Source organism: Gopherus flavomarginatus, chromosome 9, assembly GCF_025201925.1.
Source record: "Gopherus flavomarginatus isolate rGopFla2 chromosome 9, rGopFla2.mat.asm, whole genome shotgun sequence".
In the NCBI taxonomy this organism is placed as follows: Eukaryota; Metazoa; Chordata; order Testudines; family Testudinidae; genus Gopherus; species Gopherus flavomarginatus.
This window is the reverse complement of record NC_066625.1, coordinates 62,029,184-62,056,434: the sequence shown is the minus strand read 5'-3', so window position 1 is coordinate 62,056,434 and position 27,251 is coordinate 62,029,184. Positions and strand designations below refer to the sequence as shown.

General features: G+C 41.6%; 1 protein-coding gene across 3 annotated transcripts in view; it reads right to left on the bottom strand.

The window, feature by feature from the left end:
* The window catches only part of TRPM1 (transient receptor potential cation channel subfamily M member 1), a 173,301-nt gene that overhangs the window by 140,862 nt on the left and 5,188 nt on the right, over window positions 1–27,251 (bottom strand). Inside the window, exon 1 of one of the 3 annotated variants that reach the window (XM_050967895.1) lies at window positions 9,733–9,812. The exons of the other annotated variants lie outside the window; for them this stretch is intronic. Within the exon in view, the coding sequence (XP_050823852.1) occupies window positions 9,733–9,735 (3 nt within the window). The 5' untranslated portion in view covers window positions 9,736–9,812. Of the gene's footprint in view, window positions 1–9,732; window positions 9,813–27,251 lie in introns of those variants that run through there. 3 annotated transcript variants of the gene reach the window in all.

Genomic DNA, 27,251 nt, shown 5'->3' with positions numbered 1-27,251 from the left:
AAGCTATGATTTTTAATGGATGGAGATTTAATAAATGGCGATTGAAGGTAAATCTACTTTAGAAGCAGCAGCCCAAAAGGTTTTTTGATTCATGCAAATCATGGAGTGGTCAGATGGAAATGATTTTGGTATCAGCAGAAAGGCACATGAAAAGAGCAGATGGTCCTCAGCAGTCCCTGGTTTAGAAGCTTGGTGGAATGTTCAGGATGGCTGCTGATGCGAAAATTGCCCACAGCAGATCTAGGGGTGGAAAGCCATGAGACAAACAAGCTTTCAAAACCGTCAAGGTGACAAGCAAGTGTAATGTTAGTCAAGCAGCAGGTTGTGGAGAATGAGGGATTAGTATATGTAACTCAGTTTACCTCTTTGATATTATTCTATCTGACTGCACAGATCTAAATCAAAGGAGGGTGTTTGGGAGGGGGGCATGGCAGGGGAGGGGAATGGATGACAAAAAGGGGGGTGGGTGGGGAAGGGGAGGGGATCAAACAATGACCGAAATATGTTCTCTCGTTCCCCTAAGGGACCTTAAGAACTGCCATGCTGGGTCAGATTAATGGTCCATCAAGCCCAGTATCTGGTCTCTGACAGTGGCCATATGAGAGCTTCAGGGTGAATGTACAGACCAGGGCAATTGGAGTGAACTAGTCATCTTTCCCACTCAGCTTCTGGAAGTCAGAGATTTAGGGTCATGACATCTTGGCTAATAGTCATTGATGGACCTATCCTCCATGAACTTTCTAATTCTTTTTTGAACCTCGTTATGCCTTTGGCCTCCACAACCACCACTGATGTGACAACAACTTCCACAGGTTGACTGTGCATTATGTGAAGAAATACTTTCTTATGTTTGTTTTAATCCTGCTGCCTACTGATTTCATTGAGTGATTCCTGGTTTGTGTGTTATGTGAAAAGGTGAATAACACTTCCTTATTCACTTTCTTCACATCATTCATAACTTTATAGAACTCCACCATAGGCCCTCTTAGTCATCTCTTTTCTATGCTGAAAAGCCCTAATCTTTTTAGTCTCTCCTCACACGGAAGTTTTTCCATACCTTTGATCACTTTTGTGTTCCTTGTTCCAGTTCTATTACATCCTCTTTGAGATGGGCAACCAGAACTGGACACAGTATTCAAGGTAGGTAAACCATGGATTTATAATAAAGTCTTTACAATAATTTCTGTCTTATTTTCTACCCCTTCCTCATAGTGCCTACCACACTCAGCCTTTATGAGTGCTGCTGTGCATTCAACGGTGTGACTCCAAGATCTCTTTCTTGAGAGGAACTATTGATTGGGGAATGCTCATCTCCCTGGCTTCAGCCCAGAGACATGGTCTAAAAGTGGTTGAACTACAAGGTTCTGGCCAGAGAGGAGTGAAACCTATCATCAGCAAGGTGCACTTGAGAAAGACTAAGGGGTCTAAAGGGCAGCTCATCCTGCAACTGTGACACAGGCGAATGAGAGAATGTGATAGAAGACTACAAAATTAGATCAGTCTTCTAGACTTTATCCTTGTAAAGTGAAATCTTATAACATACGCCAGTCTCTCTTCATATTTTTGTTAATTGATCTTTAGAGCATTTTGTGTGTCACTGTATGGAGGTCTTGAGATGCATTGAGATTAGAACCTATCTCCCCACTGAAAATTATTTTCTGATCTGATGAAAGGGGCAAAGTTTACACAGTCCACTTCTAATTCTTAAAAGGTATAGTCTTCTCTCACAGAGCATGTGCAGCACCCATTAATACTTTCTTCCTAGTGACAAAGGGACTATTCAGAATTCCCTCCCTAAATCCCCCTTTAGGTGATGTGCCCCTTGTAAAGACGACTGGAATGCAAAAATCATGAAAATGAGAAGCGAGCTTAACTTCACCCTTTGATCACACAGCTTTTTGATGCTTCCCTTTCCCCTGCACTTGTTTCTTGTCTGGCTAGATTGTAAGAGCAATGGGGCAGGGACATTGTCTTCATATCTGCCCGGGAAGTGCCTAGGAGATTACTGTTAGTGCTACATAAGCCAGCGGACAATACTGAATTATAATTAAAAAATCATTGCTGTAGTGAAATTTTCTTGCCTTAATTATTTAAATCAAAACAACTGAGATGATGCAAACTTGTAGGGTATTTTTTTTCATTCACTGGCTTCATTTTTACTGCCCTTTTACATCACAAACTGGACTGAAAGTAGACAATGTGGCATGTTTAAAACATAAAACAAGAAAGTGTTTGTCTGGGAGTTTGACCGTTAAGCTGGAGTGCCTGTATTTCTCCCAGGCGCTAAAAGATGGATCAATTTGACAGTACAGAAGTGAAAACCTGAATCATAGAATATTAGGGTTGGAAGGGACCTCAGGAGGTCATCTAGTCCAACCCCCTGCTCAAAGCAGGACCAATTCCCAACTAAATCATCCCAGCCAGGGCTTTGTCAAGCCTGACCTTAAAAACCTCTAAGGAAGGAGATTCCACCACCTCCCTAGGTAACCCATTCCAGTGCTTCACCACTCTCCTAGTGAAAAAGTTTTTCCTAATATCCAACCTAAACCTCCCCCACTGTTTCATAATGCTTAAAAAGTTTCAGAACTTTCCCAATTAATGGCAGCTTTTAATAATAATAATAATAATAGGAGATATACCAATCTCCTAGAACTGGAAGGGACCTTGAAAGGTCATTAAGTCCAGCCCCCTCCCTTCACTAGCAGGACCAAGTACTGATTTTTGCCCCAGATCCCTAAGTGGCCCCCTCAAGGATTGAACTCACAACCATGGCTTTAGCAGGCAAATGCTCAAACCACTGAGCTATCTCCTTTACCTGAGTATAAATTATAAAAGCAGTGATCTTGAAAATATAAAATTTGTTTTTATGACATGCTTATTACACACTATTTATTATTAATTATTATTTATCATTACAGTATTTTTATTACATTATGAAAATGGCAACACTCTTCCAAGATCTCATTTTTGTAGCTTGTATCACTTTGATTAAGCCTGTTATAAGACAAGACTCCTATGTTCCATCAAGGAGCATCAGATGTGAAACAGCATGAAGGTATTTAAGAAGCCAACTCAAAGAGCTCCTCTTACACAAGCATTCAGGTCTTCAGCAGTCCAGGCAAACAGTGCATGTTACAACAAAGCTTAAACTTGTTCTTCATAATAATTTTAAAAATTATACTAGTTGCCTATTTAATTTTAAAAACAGCAAAAAATATTCACCTCCCTTTCCATTTCTTATAAGGAGTCTTGAAGTTTAAATCACATCAGTGTGGTAGATATGCTTGCTTAGAACTTCTTAGCTCTTGGAAGTCCAGGGGCTCTGGGCTGCTGGCCCTGTGCTGCTTGGGGTCCCTAGGGACAGCTCTGTCAGCCATTAGAGAATTTTTTCCCTAGAACCCCCTGCAACATTTTGCGAACCCCAGTTTGGGAACCACTGACCTAGACAGGTCAGTTCAGCACTTTCCTGCAGTCCTTCAGAGAGATTGCTCATTTGAGTAAGCTGCAGACTAGGCTAGAGTGCCTAAGCAAGCCCATCTGCTTCCTCGATCTCATTTGTCTGTTCAATTGCCTGTTGAGACAGTCACCACTGGGGGTCACTCTCACAGTCTCCAAAAACTGATTCACTAGTCACAGCTGAGGTAAAATAACATAGTATCAGCCTAGCTCTGGCTTCTCCTTTTCCTCTCTGTCACCACTTCTTGAGGAATGACATAATAATAATGCTGACTGACAGCTTGCCAAGGTCACACTAATAACTACCAACAAAAATCTGTATGTCCTATTCTCCTCCTCTACTGAGCGGACTGTTGAAAGACCATGTGCTGCTATTAACATAGCAAGAATAAAAGTTGTATATGGAAACAAAGAGCACCACAGTACCACCTATACCTGTTTCATTCTAGCTAAAGCAACCTTCTCAGCTGAGGGAAGATAGAGGTCTGATTGCAAGTCAGAGTTCATGGCTCAAACATTGAGCTGGAGGAGAGTTATTAGTGCTAGTAGGCTGCACTTGCACTTTCTGTGTGACAAATGCAGGGGCTGATAGCATGTATAAAATTGAACAAATGTACATGAGTCTCACACAGAAGTCTATGGGCTTCTACCCATTCCCAGCAGGGCCAGTCAGAGGGGAGGGCCAGGAGGGCCATTTGGCCTGGGCCTCAAGCTCAAAGGGGGCCTCAAATTTAGACCCTTGTTAATTTTTTGGCATTTGATAAGTTTCTCAACTTATTTTTATGTGCGTCCCTATCGGACCAGAAAAGCATGTGTTAAATAAAAAATTATTCAAGTTATGTCTCACAGGTTTTTTTGGTGCCTTATTTTGTTTTCATGTGTTGTCGCTATTTTTTATTTTTATTATGGGTAGGGGCCCCAAAAGCTGCAAGTGTCCCGAGCCTCTCTGGACCTCTGAGAGGGCCTGATCCCCAGTAGGCTAGTTTCTCACATGAGAGAGAGAGCACGCATGCACACACAAGAGAGAGAGCGCATGCACACGTGCACCAAGTAATAAAAGTGTTGTTTATATCTTATTGCTTTCTTTTTGCATTGTTGAGATCACCCTCTGTGCAGCACTTCATTGCCATCTTATGCTGGCCATCTGCATAGGGATGAGTTTTACAGATCGATCCAACAGTGATGAGTGATGAATATTTTATGTTTTGGTTTGGCTTCCACACTCCATTCCAGTGCAGGAAACAGTTAACTTTCACAAGGAAGCTGGAAGGATGGGATATGTGTGTGTGTGTGTATATAGATATATATACACACACACACAGGGCAGATGATTACTAAACATATAGGAAAAGTCAAACCATTTTCCTTAGATAAGGAAAGGTTGAATGCTATGGAGCAGACAGATGGGATGGCGGAATGGCTGGCTCATATAGAACAAATAATACGTCTCTACTTTTTAGCTCAATAATAAACAAAAATGAGGCTGGAATGTTGCCTCTGGGAGGCGGCGTAGGCTGGCAAGGATAGGTAGATGGTTTTTTGTTTTAATTAAGAGATTTGAAAATAGGGATTCTTAACTGGATTGGGAAACTGGGAGAGGGAAACGGGTATACTTTACAAAGGAGTCATTTCCACTGTCTTGGAACTATGTAAAATTAAATGTGGATCAAGTTAAAATCAATGGGGTGGATAGGAGGGAATGTGGGGCTTTGATGGAATAACAAAAAGAGCCTTCATTTTTAATAGTTCTAATAGGCAACTGGGAGGAATATGGTTAAAACTAGTCTAGGCATAATCTTTGGCGGGAGATGTTACAGGTTATTTGGTGTTTTAAAAAATATTTATTGAGGCTTAGAGAAAAAGGATGAGGTAGAAGCTGGCAGTTGGAAATGAAACAGTGAATCTGGCAGAAGAGACCTCAGCTGGTGGCTGAAAGGAGAGGACGATTTAAAGAGTGGTAGTGATCAGACAAGCCCTTTAAAGTATAGCACCTTGTAAATTCCACGTACAGCTGCCCTCCAAAATGCTCCATCTTTCCTGTTATATCTGCTCGGTTAGCAGAAAAATACACTGCATTTATTTGCACTACCCTCCACAGGCACGTAGCTAAAACACCTGCAAAAGAGAGAAACTTCTCAGGCCAAGTTCTGCCCTGGTATAAGCCAGCATAACACCACTAAAGCCATGAGTTACTTCTGCTTATGTTAGAGCTGAATTTGGCCTATCCTGCTTGTTTTATCCACAAAATTGCAAGCTACATTCTCAGTCAGATCTTCTGCTGGTGTAAATTATCACAGCTCCATTAACTTTGGTTGAGTTGTGGCCATTTTTACTAGCTGAGAATCTGTCCCTTGAGTCTCACGCTTTTGTTATCGATAATTATGTAAGAAGCTGAAAGATATTCAGATAACAGTTCAAGCTTGAAGTGCTGGTAGCGAGAACATTCTCATTTTGAATCTTAAAGTAAACAAATTCAACATGTATGCTGTTGATGAAGAATAAATATAGATCTAAGGGATCGTTTTGCAGTTACTTTTCTGTAACTACCGTCTAAGAGCATGAAACAAGCCTCTGAGGTATCTCCTCAGAACTGCATGTAACATGGTATTGAAATGTGTCTTGCCATAACAATGCAATTTCATGAGGCAACGTCAAGTTGCATTAGCCAGAAGAGGTAACATGTGGTACTTCTGGAAAAGAGGAACAATAAGCTTGTTAAAGTGTGAGTGTGGCTTACTGAGCACAGGAAACATTGATGGTAAGGGTGTTCTATTCTCTTTAAACCCTATTATGCTGACTGGATTCTCAGGAAAATTAAAGACAACGGTCAGTCTGCAAGCGTTAGGAAGAACTGTGAAAATGAGGGACAGAAAAAGATATTAAAAATATAGGACCAAATGTGATTGCCCACGGGAAATTTATCATGAGATGAAGATTTCTCATGGTCACCATGAAAAGGGCAGCATTTATGTTCCCATCACACTTGAGGGTGACCACAATGCTGTATATAATGGAGACATTTTTTCATCCTTACTTAATTTGGAAAACTGGATGTGAAGCAACAGAAGCAATTCACTTTAGCCTTAATCCTGCAAGGTGCAGGGCATTCTGCCTGATTTAGTAAAGCACTTAACCATGTGCTAAACTTCATGCTTGTTGTTAGTCCCTCTGGAGCCCTCAGAGTCAGAAAACAAACACTACAGCTGGGCTCTAGGCATAAGATAAGATCACTAGCTGCAGATGCCCAAACTGAAGCCAAATGGACTAAATACATGAAAAAAATTAGGATTAATTTCTCTAATCTACTTCATTTTCATTCCTCCGCCTCCTCTCATTCTGCCTTTATTTTCATACACTTTTGCGTAATCTCTCTCCAGTTTAGTAATTCTCCAAAACTGTTGGAAGTTTTCTGAATTGTGAGTAAGTTCACATCATGATTATTTTGCTGCAAGACAACATTGGTACTTTTATACTTTTCTTAATCTTTGTGTTTTGTTGCTTGATGGTACCCTCAGAAGATAAAAATGCAGAGTATTTTCTAAGGCATAATTCAGAACTTCAATGAGAATTAATTTTTATTCTAGGCATGTTGCTCTGGTGATCCTGAGAGTTTTAATTCTTCCCTCTGGGAATATTTTGTTACATACAAGAGATAATATGGATAAGATTCCAGAAGATCTCAGCACCCAACAGCTGTGAAAGTCACAATGGGAGCTGCTCAGTGCTGAGTGCTTGTGAAAATCTGGCCACTTATTTAGGTGCCTAAATGGGAACTGAGCTCTTAGGAAAATTTGGCCTCAACTGCAGTTGTTGAGAACTTGAAGATCAGATCCCGCACTCTTTGGAAAAATCTAGTCCCACACTTTTCTCTGTGTGAAGAATAAAGTGTGTACAAGGGTGGGATTTTTCAAAAGCATCCAAGTTACTTAGAAGCACAAGTGCCATCGGATTTTGGAACTTGTGTTTCTGTTATTTAGACTATTTCAAAATTCTGCCATTAGTTAAGATAGGTTCATTTAGATTAAGAAAACTCCCACATAAAGCACTACAAAATCCCTAGATATAAAAAACCTCCATCAAAGAGAAAGCAGACCACACTGTCTCTCAATCAGTAAGATTCTCCACCCTAAATCTACCACACAGACCTGCCCCCTAGAAGAAAGTAGGATAAATTAATAACATTTAAATGTACAGAACAGGTGACAGAATTATAGCTACCTATTATATACCACAGTATCATAAAATTTAACATGTTCGCCTTTATATTCATAGTACTGTAATAGAAGAGGCAGCAATAAATAAAGAATGAGAAGATATATTAAGAAAGGAAACTAGAAATATTTAGCAAATCAATATTAGCCTTGCTGCAGGCATAGTGCACTGGAGTACAAGTGGCGTGCTAGCGAAACTCATGTAACGTGGCGTATCAAAAACATTTGAGAAACATAATCATCTTATATTACCATATCTATTTTTAGTCTGAGAGGTCCACAATAGAGATAGTTGCATTGGTCTTAACCTACAAAATATACAATGGGCTAGATCTGTTCTTATTGTTCCTCAATAAAGCTGTATTATGGGAACACGTTCAAAATTATGGTATAACATTTGAGAAAGTGGTCTAAATTGTTAGCGGCCTGATCTAAAGCCCACTGAAGTCAACTGAAACATTTCCATTAACTTCAATGATCAAGCTTCAGTGAGAAATGTTGCAGTGCACTGCTTCACAACCTTTATTCACACAAGGAGTCCCGAGTTCCGATGGGGCTGTGTACGTAAGGACGGCTCACATGAAAAAGTGTTTCAGGATCACTTTGTTCTCATTTCAAGGGTCCCATTCATTTTGGAGGCTCACCTTGACTGCACAGTTCTGGCCTTATTCTAAATAAACATTGACTAAAACCTGAGTACGTACATATTGGTAAGGTCTAATGTTAACCAAAAACTCCATGAGAATAAATATAAACATCAGTGTATTGTATCTGAAAACTTAACTGAAATGTTTGCTACAAATATGTTTGTATCCATCTGAAATTACTGACACTTCTATCACCATCAGTTTAGACGCCCATGACAGTTAGTAGCTTTATAAAAAGTCTGCATTTCATTAAAGATGTATATCTAATGAATTAGGGTAATAAAAATGAGTTCCTCTATTTTATACACATTCTCCCCCAATAGCCCGAGCCTTAAGCTTTAGGGTGAACTGAAAAATATAATCATTACTTATTGCTCTTTTGATACCAATACATCCAGTCTAATAGCCCAGCTCTGGTGTCCCTCTGCAGACAAAAATGCCTTTTAAACTTTAATGCGAATGTTTCTGCATAAAGACTGGTCTCTAACCAAGGAATATTTGAAATAATATAGTAATGTGAGCTACCTATTGCTATTTCAAATCCCTTCAACTCTTTAGAAGCTCATCTATTGTTTTGCAACCCTCCAGGATAAATCTGCTCCTCTCCCAAAATGAGAACAAAGAGAAACATCGAAATTGTTCTGCAAGATGACTTCATCCTGTTAATCCATTTATATGCTCCTTTCAGGTTGGCTGGCTTTGCAATGCCAGTTCACTAGTTCAAAATATTTGTAACCTTCTTAAAAAACCCCTCAAACTCCTCAGATCATCCAATTTTTCCGTTACTGTTGCAATCCATACATTCAGAAACTGCAAACAATAAGAATAAACGTTTATGACTTTGCACAAGTGAGCCCAGAAGGAAAAAATGGGAGGGCCCAATTCTGTTCCCACTGAAGTCAGTAGGAGTAGAATGAGATCAGGGAGTTGTAACATTTTAGGTGCTAGTTAAGGTGAAGGAATCCTGCTGTGCTGACTCCTGACTAATTTGCTATTCTTGCCAAATAAGATACTTTCAAAGAACAGTCTAAACACACACTCCCCATTCCCTCCCTCTGACTTCAGAAGGAGAGGTTTATGGACATTGACCTGTAGATGAAGTTTTAACATTTGAATAATTACAGATATCTGATATTTTAGATACAGATATTTTTGCAGAGCTCTGATTAGTTTTGATTAAAATGCCATGAAAACAGGCCAGGAGATCAGTTGTGTGATAATAGCAGGATGACTAGGGCTTCTGAAGTTCGTATTTCTTCTGATATAGGAAGTTAAATTACAGTATTCTCTTAGCTCAGGCTGAGGTTTTACAGATTACATTCCTTGTTACTAATCAGTGATTTTGCAGATTAGTAGTTGTTGCTACTTCTGTTTCTCTTCTTGGATCAAGCATAGCCAAAACATTGTTTATTACATACCATAGAAGGTGTACACACAGTCCGTTGGGATTGGAATCACTGGTAAGCAAACTGCTGTGTGGTTATTTGGCCCACTGAAGCTTGAAGACAGGATACAGATAAATCCCTACATACCCTCAAAGTGGCGATGTGTTAACCTAAGAATGCCAAGAAAGTGCAGTTTTTATTTAAAATGTGGAAAATAACAAAACAGAGAAAACTTTTGCAATATATTTTCTTAAAGAAAGCTCCCTTTATCTGATTTAAGATTTGGATTTGATGAGTAAGAGGCTTGGTGGGAGGCTCAGTTCTGCTTCAAGTACTTCATTCACTCCAGTTATTGATTATTAAAACATGCAATTTTAAATTCAGCTATTTTTTGCTCAGCTATTCCAGATTTATTTTTTCTCACTCTGTTAAAACGCGGAAATAGCTTTAAGGTGAGGTTAAGCAGACCATGGGAAATAAGCTCTGCTTCTTCCAAAGTGCCTGTAAACTAGTGACATTCACACTATTGCCAACAAATTAGAAACGCTCAAGATACTGGCAATTTGAACAAAAAAACCCCAAGTTTCAGCTAACCTCTGTCTCAAAGTTGGATTTTTCCTAAGGCCTTTCCCCCCATAGGAGGTAGATATCTAGATGTTCTCTTCATTCCCTTAGCCTCAGAGAGAGGCTCAAATCTTTTATATTGCTAGCTTGCAGATAAAGTAGACACATCTGATCTAATCTCAAAGCAGTTTTGCATTTCTGTGCTGGGTTCAAGCACCTCACATCAGGATAACTTAGTAGAAGAAACCCTACATACTCATGCAGGGTCCTAGAAGCTGTCACTGTCCTGGTACAGTGTCTTCATAGATAGTATAATTATCTTGTATTTATATGGCACCTTTCTTCCCAAAGGATCCCAAAGCACAATAGAAACTTTACAAACAGGCTTCACAACTGAAGTGCAATCACTTCTGGAGTTGGAATGCAACCACTGTTTAACAGTACATTGTGACACCACATTGCAATCCAGCTGTATATGTGCAATATAGCAGACGGAAAGAGATTTACATTTCCTAACTCCAAGTCCTGTGCTTTTTCACTACTATTATTGGAGGCTGATCTAAAGATTAATAATACATAAGCAGTTCTTTGCACTATCATGGTGTCCACGATCCATGTATCTCAAGACGCTTACAAACATTTGATTAATAATACTCACAATACTCCAGTAAGGAAGCCATTATTTTTTTCATTGCACAGATGAGGAAAGAAGTACAGAGAAGTTAATGGACACAGTTTTAAATGGCTTACTATTTTTGAGTGCCTGACATGAGACACCAAATGCCTGATTTTTAGAGGTGCTACAACTCGAGCTAACATAAATGCAGGCTGTGGGGACGCAGCACCTCTTCAGATCAGACCGTAGGCACCTCAGGTTTGGCTCTCAAAATCTGAGGCACAAAAAGGCCTTGATGCAGCAAACACTTCTGCATACAAATCAAATAGGACTACATAATGTTAAGCATGTATGTGCAGGATCAGGGCCAAAAATAATCTCAGACTTTTTGCTTTATATTCAGAGCATCCTCCCTCTCTTGACACTTTTCCTAATGGGCTATTAATACCAACAACAGCTAGTAACATCTTATTTTTAATATAGTAGCACCTAGGAACCACAGAATTGGTTTCAGCTTTACCCTTCTGCCTCGAAATGAAAGGAATACAGGACCCGTTAGCCCACTGGTTCATTTGATATAAACGTTTGATTTGTAATTAAGCTGAGTATTGAGTGAGCACATGCAGAGCTTCCACAAATGACCTGGAACTGCTCCGATAAATCAGTCCCATGTCTCCCCCCAGGAATCTGAAAACAGCTCAGTTTCTCCTATTAATAAAAGGAAAAGAGGAGAGATTTGTTGGCTTTTATGTGCTCAAATAACAGGCAGGTGGGCTGGAACGTGAATTGTGATAAAGTGGTTGTAAAGATAATTGAAAAAAAATATTGCATGTAAATTAAAAAGGCTTTATAGACACTTTGATAATATCACTGTCTTTATGGGGAGTAATCAGAGAATCTGAAAATAATGCAGCTGGTCAGTAGTGATGTGGGCACTTCAGGCTTTCACCTAGCATAAAACACTATATTTTTGTAGCAGGAAAAACCTGCATTGATTTCCATGCTGAAATCTTGTGGTTTTGCTTATGTAGGCTCTAATGTTTCTTTGTTCTGTGTTTTTATGAACCAAAAAAATGAATGAAAACTTCAGCTGTTGTTACCTCATTGAACAAAGGATAGAATTTAGGGTGAGATTTGAAAAAGTGCACAAAGTACTCTTAACTCTGCTCCCACTGAATACAAAATGCTTCTGAAAATCCCCTCCTCCCCTGGGCACAGAAATTCCTGTTGGGAATTTGGCCTAACTGGTAAGGGGAGGAAAGTAACTGATACAGAAGCATGGTTTTGTTGTTAGAGAGCAGGCCTGGACACAGAAGTTCTGAACTCTCTTATCAGCTCTGTCCTTGACTCTCAGTACAGACATCGACTGCTTTTGCAATTCAGTTAACCTCTGTGCCTCATTTTGCCCATGGCTGAAATGACAATACTAATGTTGACTGTACATTCCTGAATAAGGTTTCATGAATATCAATCATTCTAATGTGCTCTGAGATCCTGAGAGCCTGAAGTGCCCACATCATCCACTGAAAGGTTCTGTGTAAATGGAAACTATTATTAGGAAATTTAAAAAATATGATAAAATGCTATGTGTGATTTGTAACTGATAGTTGTTAGGTCTTATTTATCTATGGAACAGGAACAACCAGGGCAGGGACAGTATTATCATCCCCTGTCCCACTAATAGGCTTCAACTTTGACCTGCAGGGATGAGCTCCGTGTCCATTCTGTCCGTGGCCTCTCTGCAGACACTCCCAACAAGTGTGCCAATCAGAGCTATCTGTGAAGAAGATAGCTATAGAGGGACACTTATTAACCGGGAACTTGAATAAGAGTTAAGATCACGTCACATAGCCTACTGCATAGTCATTATATGGTAGTCAGTCACAGCCAGCTAGATTTATACCAGAGAACCTAGATGTGAAGGCCACTGTATCCCATTACCATTTTCTGAGTTTTCCAGAAACACCCGCTCCAAACAAACTTAAGTTGTGTCTTCAGAGTCAAAATGTCAAATGAGGGGCAAGGCAAACACATGAAGAGGAAAAATATTTTAAAAATATTTTAACCTCAGATCTAAATTAATTTTCAATTACTCTGGGGATGCATTAGTCTTGATGGTGTAGAAAATAGGGTCTTTATGTTGAAAGTTAACTTGTTGCGCTAGTGTTGCTTTCTGCTTCCTGTCTGACAAATGATCTAAATTGTTCTATGTAGAGTTAATAGTCAGAAGAGTAGGGGGAAGGGTCAGCTAAATTTTTCTTCCTGTTTTTTTTACTGCTGCAGTTTCTTAGGGAACAAGTACAGGAGTAGCCAACAGAATGGAAAGAGAACAAACCCTCCCCCAACACCCCCCCCCCCCCCCACAACTGTTGCTTTCATTTGCTTCTGCACTCAGCTACAAAACTGATACCAAGGCAACAAATAGTTGGCAGGAGGAACAGTGTCTGCAGCTCTTGTTAAATTGACCATTGCAACCTCAGAACAGGAAGTTGCTAAGGCAATTCTAGTAAATTCTTATCTCAGAGAGGCAGCTGTGCCATTACAATTATACAGGTAGCTCTGTCTCCCTTCTTTTGTAAAACTTATGACTAAGGAACTAATGTAAAAAAGATTTAGACAGGATAAGCCGCTAACAAAAAATCCATAAAGAACTTGCTAGTGGTACATTTTTATTTACTAAATATTTTCATGTCCTTTTCATAGGCAGCCTGCCTGGTTTATGTTAAACCCAATACAAGTATAATTCTGTACCACTCACATTCACTATGTTGAAACGGAGTTTATTTCTGTAGGGAATAATTTCTGTGTTGTACAGATCACCAAAGGCAAGAAAAATTTACCTTTCTTTAGAGGGCAAATAGTCTTATATTTCTACACAGATTAAGTGTTCAGGAATGATGGGTCAGAAAGAGACCACCCTGCAGTTTTTATTTGCATGTTTCTCTGGCATCCCACCCAATTTATGGAGGGTAAAGGAGTCTTGAGGTATTTACATTCTATTCTGTGTAACTAGATGTTAGAAATAAACCCAGGTATCAACTAGTTTCTTTAAGGAGAGAGGAATGACATAATTCTGAGAAGGAAGTGCTATATGCTAGAGCTGGTCAAAATTTTTCCATCAATACCATTTTTTCGTGAGAAAATGGCTTTTTGACTTTATGAAAATCTTTGTCAAAAATTCAGTTTTCATCAAACATATCTGAGTTTTCATCAAAAAGAAACAAAAACCCAGATGTCTTGAAAACCAAAAATTGCCACTGAGCATTTCAACCAAAACTTTGGTCTTTATTTATTTATTTTATGAAAACACACACACAAAAATTCTATGACAATTTTCATGTTAAAAAAATTCATTCCTTGGTGAGCTCTTCTGTATGCCCATTTGTTATGTTAAAACTCAAACTAGCTCACAAGTTCCTGATCATTATAGAAAATGAAGCAATTTGGCATTTCTCTTATTTTGTTCAGGGCTCAGTCCTGCAAGCAACAGAGTTCCCCTGAACTCCAATTGATGTCACCGCAGGCTGAGAGTGAGCGTCCAAGAACCTGGCAGGTTGGTGTCCTCAAGAGGGACCATTATGATCATCTAGTTTTACCTCCTGTGTAACCTTCCCAAAATAATTCCTAGATCATCTCTCTTAGAAAAACATCCATCCTTGGCAATTTGTTACAATGGTTAATTACTCTTCATGTTAAAAATTTAAGCTATATTTCCAGTCTGAATCTAGCTTCAACTTCCAGCCATTGGATTGTTACATTTCTCTGCTAGATTGAAGAGCCCATTATTAAATATTTGTTCTTCATGTAGATACGTATATGTTGTAATGAAATCTCCTCTTGACCTTCTCTTTGTTAAGGTAAATAGACAGAGCTCCTTGGGTCTATCACTATAAGGCATGTTTTCTAATCCTTTAATTATTCTTGTGGCTCTTCTCTGAACTCTCTCAGTTTATCAGCACCCTTCTTGAATCGTGGGCACCAGAACCAGCAGCTGTCTCATCAATGCCAAACACCACCTACTAATGCATCCCAGGATCTTTTGACAACAGCATCACACTGGAAGCTCATGTTTAGTGGATTATGCACGACACCCAAATCACTCCTTTCCAGGACAAAGTCCCCTAACCTGTAAATACAGCCTATGTTCTTTGTTCCTAGATGTATACATTTACAACGAAGCATCTTCCTGAAGTTAATTAAAATGTCTATTATCCAAGTCCACCAGATGGCAATAACTACTGACAATTTCAACTTCTGAATGAACACCATGGTGAATTTACCTGAGTAATGAAACCAAGCTCAATAATTCCTCTTGAATTTCCGTATTTCAATGTTATCTTTTAAGCATCCTACTTATCCTAATAAACATTTGGTTGTGGTAAACAGAATGCCCTTAAGTATTTCACACTAAATAGTGCTTGAAATTATTTTCTCCTTCTATATCATTGGGCATGATTGGTGAAGTTAGTGTAGAAGTACACTCAATACTTTTCCTTAATGAAAATTAAGTGCCCTGGATGAAATCCTGCCCCATTATTACGTATTATTATTTGCATTGCAACAACACATAGGAGCCCCAGATAATGATCAAAACTCTATTGTGCTAGGTGCTGTACAAACACAGCACAGAAAAGACAGTCCCTGCCCCAAAGAGCTTACAATCTTGGAGTCAAAGGGAGTTTTTCTATTGGTTTACATGGGGCCAGGATTTCACCCTCTATAACTCTGTGGTCACTGTGTCCACCAGCTCTGAGACATAAAGCTTCAGTCCACACATGAGTCCAGTCCCCACTTGCACTGAGTAAAGAGCTGTCATTACTCCACAATATTCCTTGTTTTGAAATGTTCTGCTGTCTCAGTCAATAACTGTGAAAAACATTTATATTGTTTCTATATTTACTAACAATTAGAATAAGGAGTGAGGAGGGAGAAGTCAGCCTGGCCTGCCTACTGGTCTTAGGCATTAAGGTAGAACCAGACTTCAAAGAGAAACTGCTGAGCTTCAGTTCATCTGCAAATCTGACACCATTATCTTAGGATTAAACAAAGACTGTGAATGGCTTGCCAATTACAGAACCAGTTTCTCCTCCCTTGGTTTTCACACCTCAACTGCTAGAACAGGGCCTCATCCTCCCTGATTGAACTACCTCATTATCTCTAGCTTGCCTGCATATATATAGCTGCCCCTGGAAATTTCCACTACATGCATCTGACAAAGTGGGTATTCACCCACGAAAGCTCATGCTCCAAAACGTCTGTTAGTCTATAAGGTGCCACAGGACTCTTTGCTGCTTTTACAGATCCAGACTAACACGGCTATCCCTCTGATACTTAAGGTAGAGTGGGAGTTGGGGCAGGTGAAAACCAAAATCAACGTGATGAATCTAAACATTAGCATTAAGGTCTTAGTCCTGCGTCACTGAAGCCAAAAGCAAAACTTCTAGGGTACATCTACCCTTCAGCTGGGCAATGTGATTCCCGGCATGGGCAGACAGACTCATGCTAGCTCAGGTTGAGCTAGTGCGCTAAAAATAGCAATGTGGATGTTGAGGCTCTGGGGTGGCTCAGGCTAGCAACCCGAGTCCAAGCTTGTCTGACCCCCTGTGTCTGAGTTCAGTGGCCTGAGCCGTTGCCCATGCTGCAGCGTCCACACTGCTATTTTTACTGTGCTAGCTCAATATGAGCTAGTGTGAAATCTGCCTACTCACACGCCTCAGCTGCAGTGTAGATATACCCCTATTGACCCAAGTCATGAAGGAATGGGACCATAGCCCTCCAGAAGAGCAGTTTACTCATGTCCCAAGACAAAATGTACAACCTGTGATAAAAGCCTCCTCCCAAACCTGGCTAGCTTGGCTGGAAACTCTGGGTAACAAGTGAGTCTAAAGTTGTGGTGTGCTGGTCAACTCACTAAATAATGAAATGAGGCACCCAACAGTGCACCAGCATCGTCAAGAGGGCAGAAAGTAACCTTTTCTTAGTAGAGGAAAATTGAATTGCTACTACATCAAGCTCTAACATAGTGCTATAGGTGGACTTTCCATTAACCACTTTGCTGACCACCAAATTGTATATCACCCAAAGCAGTATGATGCAGATAAATAAGGTTTAGCTTTGGGAGGCCAAATAAATATTTCACACTGTCACTTTGCTCTGTTACTTTTAAAGGTGAACACTTTCTATCCTTAACATTTGCCAGCTTGCTTCTCTCACTCACAAACAGCACTTTTTACTATCAGCAGCACCATCTGCTGGGTATTTTGTAGAATTATATCTTCTTGAAGGAAAAAAACGGAGCATTTTAGAGTGTAGTTTGTGTATGTGTTGCTACCACCACTATAGTGCTGCCTTAGTTCTGAAATATAGCTCTATTACAGCTTATTTGAATGTGTTACACTTATTTATGTTACACTATAATAGTCTGAAATAATCACAAGTCTGATTAACTTTGTTTTTGTATTTTCAGGTTATCTGTGAAAATTGTCTAGGTTAGATTTTAAAATGGCTGGATAAAAGATGGAACTTAATTGGCCAATAACTTTTCCTGAACTACAGTTCATAGGTATTCAACAGAACCCCAAGGCCTGTGACTTTGAACATCTGTCTTTAATGCGGGGAGCAGAGGAGGAAAACAATTCACACAATTACACAATAATGGAAAACTAATGCACAGATAACCCAGGGACTCTGGAAAACATGCACACATACAAATCAGCAGGTTCAGGCTAAATGCATTTTAGGGTATTAAGGCCCAAGTTGCAACTCTAACTCACATGCTAAGTCCTGGAGAAGTCAAACATCTGGCTCTTACCTCTTTTCCTCTTTGGCAATGCTGGAACATTGCTGAGAGTCTTATCTTGCCATTTAGTAAAGCCAGTGAGACTACTTGTTTGAATATGGCTTGCAGGATCAGGCCTTAACAGAATTAGCTAACAAATGGCCATCCCATATACTATGCAACAAGTTGAAAACATTTTATGCAGGAAGGCCCTTCACATTTAATGGAATCTGCTGCGAGATGAGCTGCTGTTCACTTTCCCCTACTCCTTTTTCCTTCACTGGGTGTTCACTGTCCTTCACACGATCCTGCCTAATGAAAAAATTCTATAAAAGTTAATAGAAAATAGTAACTTTTTGAAGCCTCCTCTAAAATTTAATAGAGAATTATATCTGTGCTACAGAGTTGCATGGGTTGGTGTAAAAAAAATCGACATCACGGGGGGGGGATCATTTTCTGTTCAATGTTATAAGTCTTCAGAACAAGTGCTATCGAACCCTATAACATTCTGTAGGAGTTTCCCTTTGTGACACTTACAGGATCCGCTGACCCTCGCCCTCCATCTCCTGTTGTCTGCCAGTCCATCTCAAGGAGGGAAAGGAAGGGTGGAAGTGCTAGAGGCTTGGCTATTGGGTCTTTGTTGCCTTGTATACTCAGGCTGCACAGGGTACTGCTGCAACAAACCTGTCCTCTGCCTTGGAGAGCCAGCTAGAATGGGTCGCTCCCTGTACCCTATTTATTCATACTGGAAAAACCATAGTTTAGCTTTTGAATGGGTTTTTCCGAGTTAGGCTTTTCATTAATCCAGCATTTCTTTCTAAGGAATTAGACTTATACTGAGAATCTTTCTTGGACTTTGCTATATTGAACTCAGTGCTTTAGAGCATTAAATCAGACCACATATGAAACTCTCAGTAAGGATCCTTTTTTAGACAGACTATTGCTTTATCATAGTACAGCTGAACAAATCCCAGTGAAGGTCATTAGGGCATTTCCATGTTTATATAAACTAAATTAGGATTGCTGCATCCTGTTAAATGGTACTAGCTAATGGCAACTAGTGGGAAGGGACACAAAGGGGGCACCAGCCAAAGGGGGGCACATGGCCTCACCACTTGACACTCCCACATGACACCTTCACGTGACTCCACCCCACTCCAGGGCACCCACACTCTCCCCATCCCATCCCTTCTCCATGGTGGGGGGGGGGCCTCTGTCACACTCTGCTGCACCACGCCAGGCAGTGTCCCCTCCCAGGCAGCGTGGCCAGAAGCTACCTGGACTCGGGAGACTGCTGCCGCCCCATCCTAGCACATTACCTGGCATTGGGGGTGGGTGGATTAGGGGGCTCAGTCCCACTGTGCTGTGCCAGGCAGCGTCCCCTTCCAGGCCACTACTAGCATATGTATGCAACAAACTGTACTAGGCTTTATGCATACAAGGTTTAAGCATATGTTCAGTCCAATAGGTAAAAGAGGAAAATCAGGAGAAGACATTTAACCATTGGATATGATGTTGATAATTACAGCAAATGTATATTGTCACAGATGCATTCATTGTTCACTTCCCATTAAAACGAAACCCTAGGCTTAAAAAGAACTATAATTAATTAAGGAACACAAGGGATATTTTGCACCTTCAGTAACACTGCTTAGCATTCACATAGCACTTTACACATATTTGCTAATTAATCTCACAACACATCAGAGAGGTAGCTAACCATTACTGTTTTCATCATAAACATGGGGAAACTGAGGCAGATTTGTTAAGACCCAATTTTCAAGAGACCTCAGTTCCCATATAGACACCTTAATAAAGTGGCCAGATCTACTTGGGTGACTAAATGAGAGCTGAGGTCTTCTAAAAATCTAGCCATTAGTAACTGTCCTAAGACTGCCAAGGGAAACAGAGTAAAAGTCTGGAACTAAAACCCAGCAGTAGAGCTGCCAAAAACTCAGGATTTCTGTACTTCAGGAAATTCCAACATCTGTTTTCATCTCAAATCACGACAAAGTTGAAATTTTACAATTTTACACAGAACAGAAATTCTGAAAAATGTTATTAGAAAATGTTCAAATGTTTTGTGCTGACATTTTTGATCGAAACCAAAATGTTTCCATATTCCCCAAATCAAAATGTTCTGTTCGGTTTGTTGAACTGACTCAAAATGAAGCATTTTGAGTCAGTTTCAGTTCAACTTGAAATTGTATTTTCCCATTGTGCCACAGTGACACATGGCAGTCTCATTGGGAGCCTGATGCTCTTGTTCTCCCTCCAGGGTAGCAGAACTAGCGGGCAGGGGAGAGGTTAGTGCTTCTGCAATGGAAATATTGTTGAGGGTCTGTCTGCTCCCATGTAAATTTGCACACGGGGATGAGGCAGAGGTGAGAGAGGGACCTAAAGGGGCTGGAGAGGTTGCTGCAGAACTTGAGACTGAGCTAGAGAGTAGGGAGTGGGACCCAGAGGGGCTGAAATAGGCGTAGGAGGAGGTAGCAACGTCAGGACCATCCTTCCCAGGCTGAAGATGGCTGCTCTCCTCTCTTCCTCAAAATCTCAGTACCTTTCCTTGCTCCCCCTCCTATCCATCTGTCCTCTCATTCACAGGGAACTTCTGCCCCCAATCCCCACTCTCCCCTATGTTATTTTTTGGAGGTCTAGTTCAGGGCCCCATTCTCTCGTACAGGCTGAGATCCCTGGTTGGACTACATCTCCCATAGTGCACCATGCAGCTGGGTCAGAGGGGGAACTGTATTGAATTCTGCATTTTACAGAAACTGCATTTTCTGTTCGAAAAATCATTCAGACAGAAAATTCCCAACCAGCTGCCCAAGAGGTTTTTAGCTCCCAAAGCCAATGATTAGAATGCTAGACAACACCTTTTCCTCAGAGAGCTGTGCAACACTGCAAAGAATTTCTTTTCGAAATTTTAAAATAAAATTTGCTTGAACTATGTTTATTTCCAATGTGTTTCCATGAATATTCTAAACTTGTCTACACATGAAAGTTAATCCAGAATAAAAATTAATTTGGAATAAAGTAAACTAATCTTATTCTGGAATAGGAACTTCCATACGTACAGATAAATCAGCAATAGTTAGTCCAGAATAATTTATTCAGGATAACTATCTGTGCTGATAAGTAAGACATAAGGAATGAGTTTATTGACATGAATATTAATGGAAACAACACATAAACAAATACTTGAGATTTTTTGTGGGAATCTGTGATTTGAATACAGAAGCATGAGTATTTATACCAGAAATTCAATTTTAAGAGCTATGGTGATCTAGTCAGGAAACAGAAATATGCAATTTGACATACGACTTCAAATCAGTACCAAGCAATATAAATTGAACTTAGAATATAAATCCTGTACAACAAACTGTTTCATAAACATTCCAAAATGATTTGGAGAAATTATTCAGTTGACAATTTTGATCTGTTCATAGACAATTCATAAACAAAAAGGGGTGAAGTTAATAGAATGATTCATCATGAATTATTCACACAGATTTTCCACTCTTCGGGATGAAATATCCAGAGACAAGACTGCTGTTCAGTTAATAGAAACACATTTTTCTTTTTGAAAGACTAATGGATTTCACAAGATTCAGTCTGGAGTCACTTTAATTTAGTCTACATGAAGAAAACAGATTTCCCTGGGAATCTTTCAGGATGAAAGCATGTATTCTCATATAAACTCATATGTCACTGAGGGTATGACTACACAGGAATACAAAAAATCAAGTCAGATGACTTTGGCAGGGGCGGCTCTAGGCATTTCGCCGCCCCAAGCACGGCAGGCAGGCTGTGTTCGGTGGCTTGCCTGCAGAGGGTCTGCTGGTCCCGTGGCTTCGGCGGACCTTACGCAGGCAAGCCGCCGAAGGCAGCCTGCCTGCCGCCCCCGCGGCAACTGGCAGAGCATCCCCCACGGCTTGCCACCCCAAGTGCGCGCTTGGCGTGCTGGGGCCAGAAGCCGCCCCTGGACCTTGGCCAGCCACTGGGCTTGAGGGATTTGGCTGCAGGGCTAACAATTGCCTGAGCTCTGGGACCCTGTAAGGGTGGAGTGTCCCAGAGCTCAGACTCCAGCCCAACCCCAAACATCTACACAGCGATTTTTAGCCCTACAGCCTGAGCTTGAATCTGCTGACCCAGGCTAACGGCAGCCACACTGTGGGTCTTTTATCTCTGTGTAGGTGTACCCCAAGAGAGAAACTGACTAATTACTAGCCTAAGAGTTGGTAGAATAATTTCAAACTACTTTAAAAGTCTACCATGAAGCATAATTTCTGTTCAGGATATTATAAATGGTCACTCAGCAAACATAATTCTCTACAATGGATGGCTCGCATCACAGATATTCTGAAACAGGCCACAGTAAAGCCTAAGTAAATGGTAATAGCAGGAAAGGGAAGAAGAATAAACTGTACAGTTTTGGGTATTTTTACTTCTGTCAAATTTATTTTTATGTTTATTCGAACATAAATAAACTAACGATTAACTTGGAAGCAGACATGCATAACGATGTTTCAAAAATAGCCACATATAGATGATCCTTTGTATCTGTCTAAGAACCTGCTAAAAATTATTTGCATGTCACTGACTGAACAAGTCATGGCATATTTTAGAGAAGTGATGGCATTTCAGTTGAAAATGTGTCACATGAGAGCTAGATAAGATCAAATTAGGATGTTTTGTGTGTCGGTTATTGAAACCCTTGGACTGGCTGAAAAAATGATAAAAGTAAATTTAGAGTGGAGCGTAGCTGAGTGGATAAAGCATAAGACTTGAATTGAGCGATCTGGGTTCTACTCCTGGCTTTGTCAAGACCTCTCTATGTAATCTTGAGCAAGTCCTTTCACCAATCTGTGCCTCTGTTTCCTCATTTGTACAACAGGGATAATATTTACCTACCCTGGGACTTTAAGTTCATTAATGTTTGAAAAGTGCTCTGAGATCCTTGGATGGAAATAATACTATCATTATTAGTTATCATTATTATTTTCAGTATCAGAATATGCTGACAGTTTCTCACCGTCCCCCCTCAGTGGTCTCAGTGATATTGACAATTTACAATCCCAGCACAACAATCAACACAGAGGGAGGTAAAAAACTGTCAACGTAAGTAATTTCACAAAATTTATCAAGCATTTTATATTTTCAAAGTGCTTTGCAAGCTTTATTTAGAGTTGAGGGAAGGAGAAAATCAGAGGAATGGCTAAGCATGTGGTCAGCAGAAAGAAAGGTTATTTGAACTAAACCTCCCAATTTTAGGGGTTTATTTGTCACTAGAAGGAAGTGCAATGCACATACATGTGGTGCATGGCTGCCCAGAGGATTCAGGGGGCCTGAGGTCTTCGGCGGCGGGTCCCCAGGGCGGAAGGACCCTTCTGCCGCCGAATTGCTGCTGAAGACCCGGAGCGGAAGAAGCTCCGGGGGCCCAGGCCCTGCGAGAGTTTTCCAGGGCCCCCGGAGCGAGTGAAGGACCCTGCTCCAGGGCCCCCGAAAAGCTCTCATGGGGGCCCCTGCGGGGCCCGAGGCAAATTGCTCCACTTCCCCCCCCCCCACCGAGTGGCCCTGATGTGGTGTCAATAACACTGATCACATCTTCTGTAGTGTTATTATAGTGCTAGAATTCATCAGAACTACAGGCACCTAACCTCCAACATTCAGAACCATGTAGTGCAACTCTTTAGAGTACTCTGTAGGCCAGTGAGCAATGAATCACTGGCACACAGCATTGTCTGTCGTATTTGAGCATCATCTTTTGTTTTGCTCGTCACCATCAATTGTTACTCAAGCTCCATGGAGTCTCGTACTGATTTATACTTGTATAATGAGACAGAGGCGGCTCCAGGAACCAGCACGCCAAACGCGTGCCTGGGGCAGCAAGCCACGGGGGACACTCTGCTGGTCACCGTGAGGGCGGCAGGCAGGCTGCCTTCGGTGGCATGCCTGCGGAGGGTCCCCTGGCCCCACAGCTTCAGCGGACCTCCCGCAGGCGTGCTGCCGAATCCGCAGGACCGGGGACCTCCCGCAGGCAAGCCACCGAAGGCAGCCTGCCTGCTGTGCTTGGGGCGGCAAAATACCTAGAGCTGCCCCTGTAATGAGAGAATTTTCATTGTTACTCAGTGTTTCAGCTTTTGCCGAAGAAAATTGGGTCATGTACATAAGAAAGCGAAAATGTCCCTGACAGGAATGGAACATAACCAAATGAAGGGAGATTTTAAGACGTTAATTAGGAGAGGAATCCATTGCGCCCCTCTCCTTACCAAATGTATGATTGTCGATTGCTTTACATAAGCCACGAAAAGATACAGTACTTTTTATCACCATTTATGTTCAATAGCCAGATGAAAGAATAAGAGAAAAAATGAAGGTGGTTTTTTTTTGCCTGATTTCATAGGTGATGTCCAGTGAGGGTTACTTAAATACTTATGCCTGAGAAAGACAATGCCATGCATTCTTGCTAATGGACAGTTTGAAACACATGCTCTCTTTTATCTGATGAATAAGAAATCAGATCCTATTTGTGATCAATGGTGAAAGGTGCTGGATCAATCAGTGGAAACCCAAATCCTCTGTTCAGCTACAGAACAGGAAAAACATGGCTTGTGAAAATGTAGTCTTTCCCACACTGCCTTGTCATTGTTATTCAATCCTGGAAGGGATACCACATGTGTCCCTGCCAATTAAGCCTTGCTTTCTCTCCTGATATGGTACAGGTTAATACTGGTTGTGATGGCTATTTTTATGACATGGACACTTGTTCACCAGATACTGGATTGGGAATTCACAGTCACCAGTTTCTACATCAGTTACAGCTTTTCCAGCTATCTGTGCTAAGAACACTTAGGTAATAATATACTCCAGTTGGCCAATCCACTTCACATTAATCTCCAAATTGCTGAAAAATTGTAATGACTTTTGTTTGCTACTCTCTGGATTTCAATGAGTGATATTCAATGAGAGATATGACCCCCTTCTAATCAGAGCCACTCTCCCAATTACCATCTACAAACATTTTGTTTGACTGACTCAGGCTCCCAATCTCTTTGCTAACTGGGAAGTCTCAGAGGGGCACTGGTAATGACAAGAAATGCTTAAAAATACACAAAATGGAAAAAGTTAAACGAACAAACTGAGGCAATCAAAAACTAGTACAATCCCACCTGACCTTGCTGTAATAGGATCACATTCGGATTAGTCCATGACATAAATTGGTCCTAGTAAGTCCACTGAAGTAAACTAATCTTCCCCCAGCCCTTCAGCTAGGACTACAGTTACCTACTTGCTTGTGGAAGAACTGAAAACGTAAAATTCAGCTCTGTTGAAATGGCCCACCCCTCCCCACATTGCGGATGTGTTGGTGTACTCCTGCTCCACTGAATGGAAATTCAAGTGGGGTCAGAAAGAAACTGGTCTTTAAATAAATCCTTAAATTGTACTGAATATGTCCATGAAACCCAGTAAATCAGTGTAGTGATATTACAGCTCACAGCCTCTTATGATGTCTAGGAATTAGCATTTCGGCTGTCAAAAATTTGCCTAAGGGCATGAGTGAAGCACACTGCCTCAATGACTTTCACTGACTTTCCATTTAGAGCAGGGATTGGCAAACTTTTTGGCCTGAGGGCCACATCGGCATTGCAAAACTGTATGGAGGGCCGGGTAGGGAAGGTAGGGGCCTCCTAGGGCCGGTGCTTCCATTTAGGCGGCCTAGGCAATCGCCTAGGGCGCCAGGATTATTGGTGGGCAGCATTTTGCCAGACGGGGCGGCAGACGGCTCCAGTGGAGCTGCCGCAGTGGTGCCTGCGGACGGTCGGCTGCTCCTGCGGCTCCGGTGGACCTCCCGCAGGCACCACTGCAGCAGCTCCACTGGAGCCGCGGGACCAGGGCGGGGGGCACCGAAATTGCCGTACACCTAGGGCGCTAAAACCCCTAGCGCCGGTCCTGGGGCCTCCCCAAACAGCCTGTCTCCCGCCCCCTATCTGCCCCCTCCCACTTCCCGCCCCCTGACTGCTCCTTGACCCTGACCACCCCCTCCTGGGATTCCTGCCCCTGACCACTCCCCAGGACCCCATCTTCTATCTAACCCCCCTTCTCCCTGTCCCCTGACTGCCCTCCTAACCACCCTCCTTCACTCCTAACCACCCCCTATCCAACCCCCTCTGCTTCCTGTCCCGACTGCCCCATCCCCTATCCATACCCCTTCCCCTGACAGCCCCCCTCTGAGATTTCCACACCTATCCAACCCCTCGTTCCCCATCCCTGACCCTCCCCTGGAACCTCCGCCCCATCCAACCTCCCCTTGCTCCCTGTCCCCTGACTGTTCCAACCCCTATCCACACCCCTGCCCCTTAACTCCACCCCCCGGGATTCCCACACCTATCCACACCCCTGTTCCCTGTCCCCTAACCCTCCCTCAGAACCTCCGCCCCATCCAACCGCCCCCTGCTCCCTGACTGACCCCTGGGACCTCCTGCCCCTTATGCAACCTCCCTGCTTCCTTACTATGATGCACAGAGCAGCAAGAGCTCACAGCTCCACCACCTGGCTGGAGCCAGCCCCGCTGCCCACGCTGCCCGGCAGAAGCGGCAGGTCAGAGCGCTGGTGGCACAGCGCACTGAGGCTGTGGAGAAGTGGGGACAGTGGGGCTGGGGCTGGGGGTTAGCCTCCCTGGCCAGGAGCTCAGGGGCCAGGCAGAACGGTCCTGCGGGCCAGATGTGGCCTGTGAGCTGTAGTTTGCCCACTTCTGATTTAGAGACAAATTCTATACTTCAGCACAAAGGCTAAGTATTGGGCAGTGTAATGCGTTTTCCTCTAGTGGGAAGATGAAGGAATCTTCCCTCCTGACAGAAAGATGCAGAGCAAATTTTGATAGAAGGAGGAAAAGGAAAGTAATTTTGTTTCCCCCTGTTTTTCCACGAGTGACTAAGATGCAGCAGGTCACATCACCTCAGCTCCACTCGTGCAAGCCCTTTGTCTGCAAATAACAATGCCCTCAGTTACGCTTTTAAACCCCCATTACCCTTCAGAGATTGAGCTGGGCATAATTTCAATTTTTTTAAACCCCAAACTATTTCTGAAGTGCATATAAATGATAACTGCCAATGCCGCAAATGTTTGAAGAGCCCCTACTGTAAAGGGGGATGGGGGCAGTGCTAGACTAGCAGGGTCTTTGCATAGGGGAGACACTGTCTCTTTATGTTACCATCAGACTCTCTGTGCAAGTTTCAAAACTATTCTGCATCAGAGCTTACATTTTTAAAGAGAAATAACTTCATGTTTCTAGCTCACTGGCTCAGTAATGGCATACATAGAAGCTGGACCAGTAAAAAGGCATGTACCCAGCTGGTGTATATTGATAGGGAATTCTTCCCAATAAATACTTTCTAATCAATCGACAGAGGAATATTTTCCTCTCAAGAAACCTCTCTAAAAGAAACAAATGCAATGGGGAAAAATGTCTTTGGTAAATATTTGATTAGAGAAAACATGGCTTTTGAAGTAAATTTGTGCATAATGAATGATTTCTAAGATTTCTTCTGCTAGTGTCTCTCATTCACTCAACATAAGAGGAAAATATCTTGA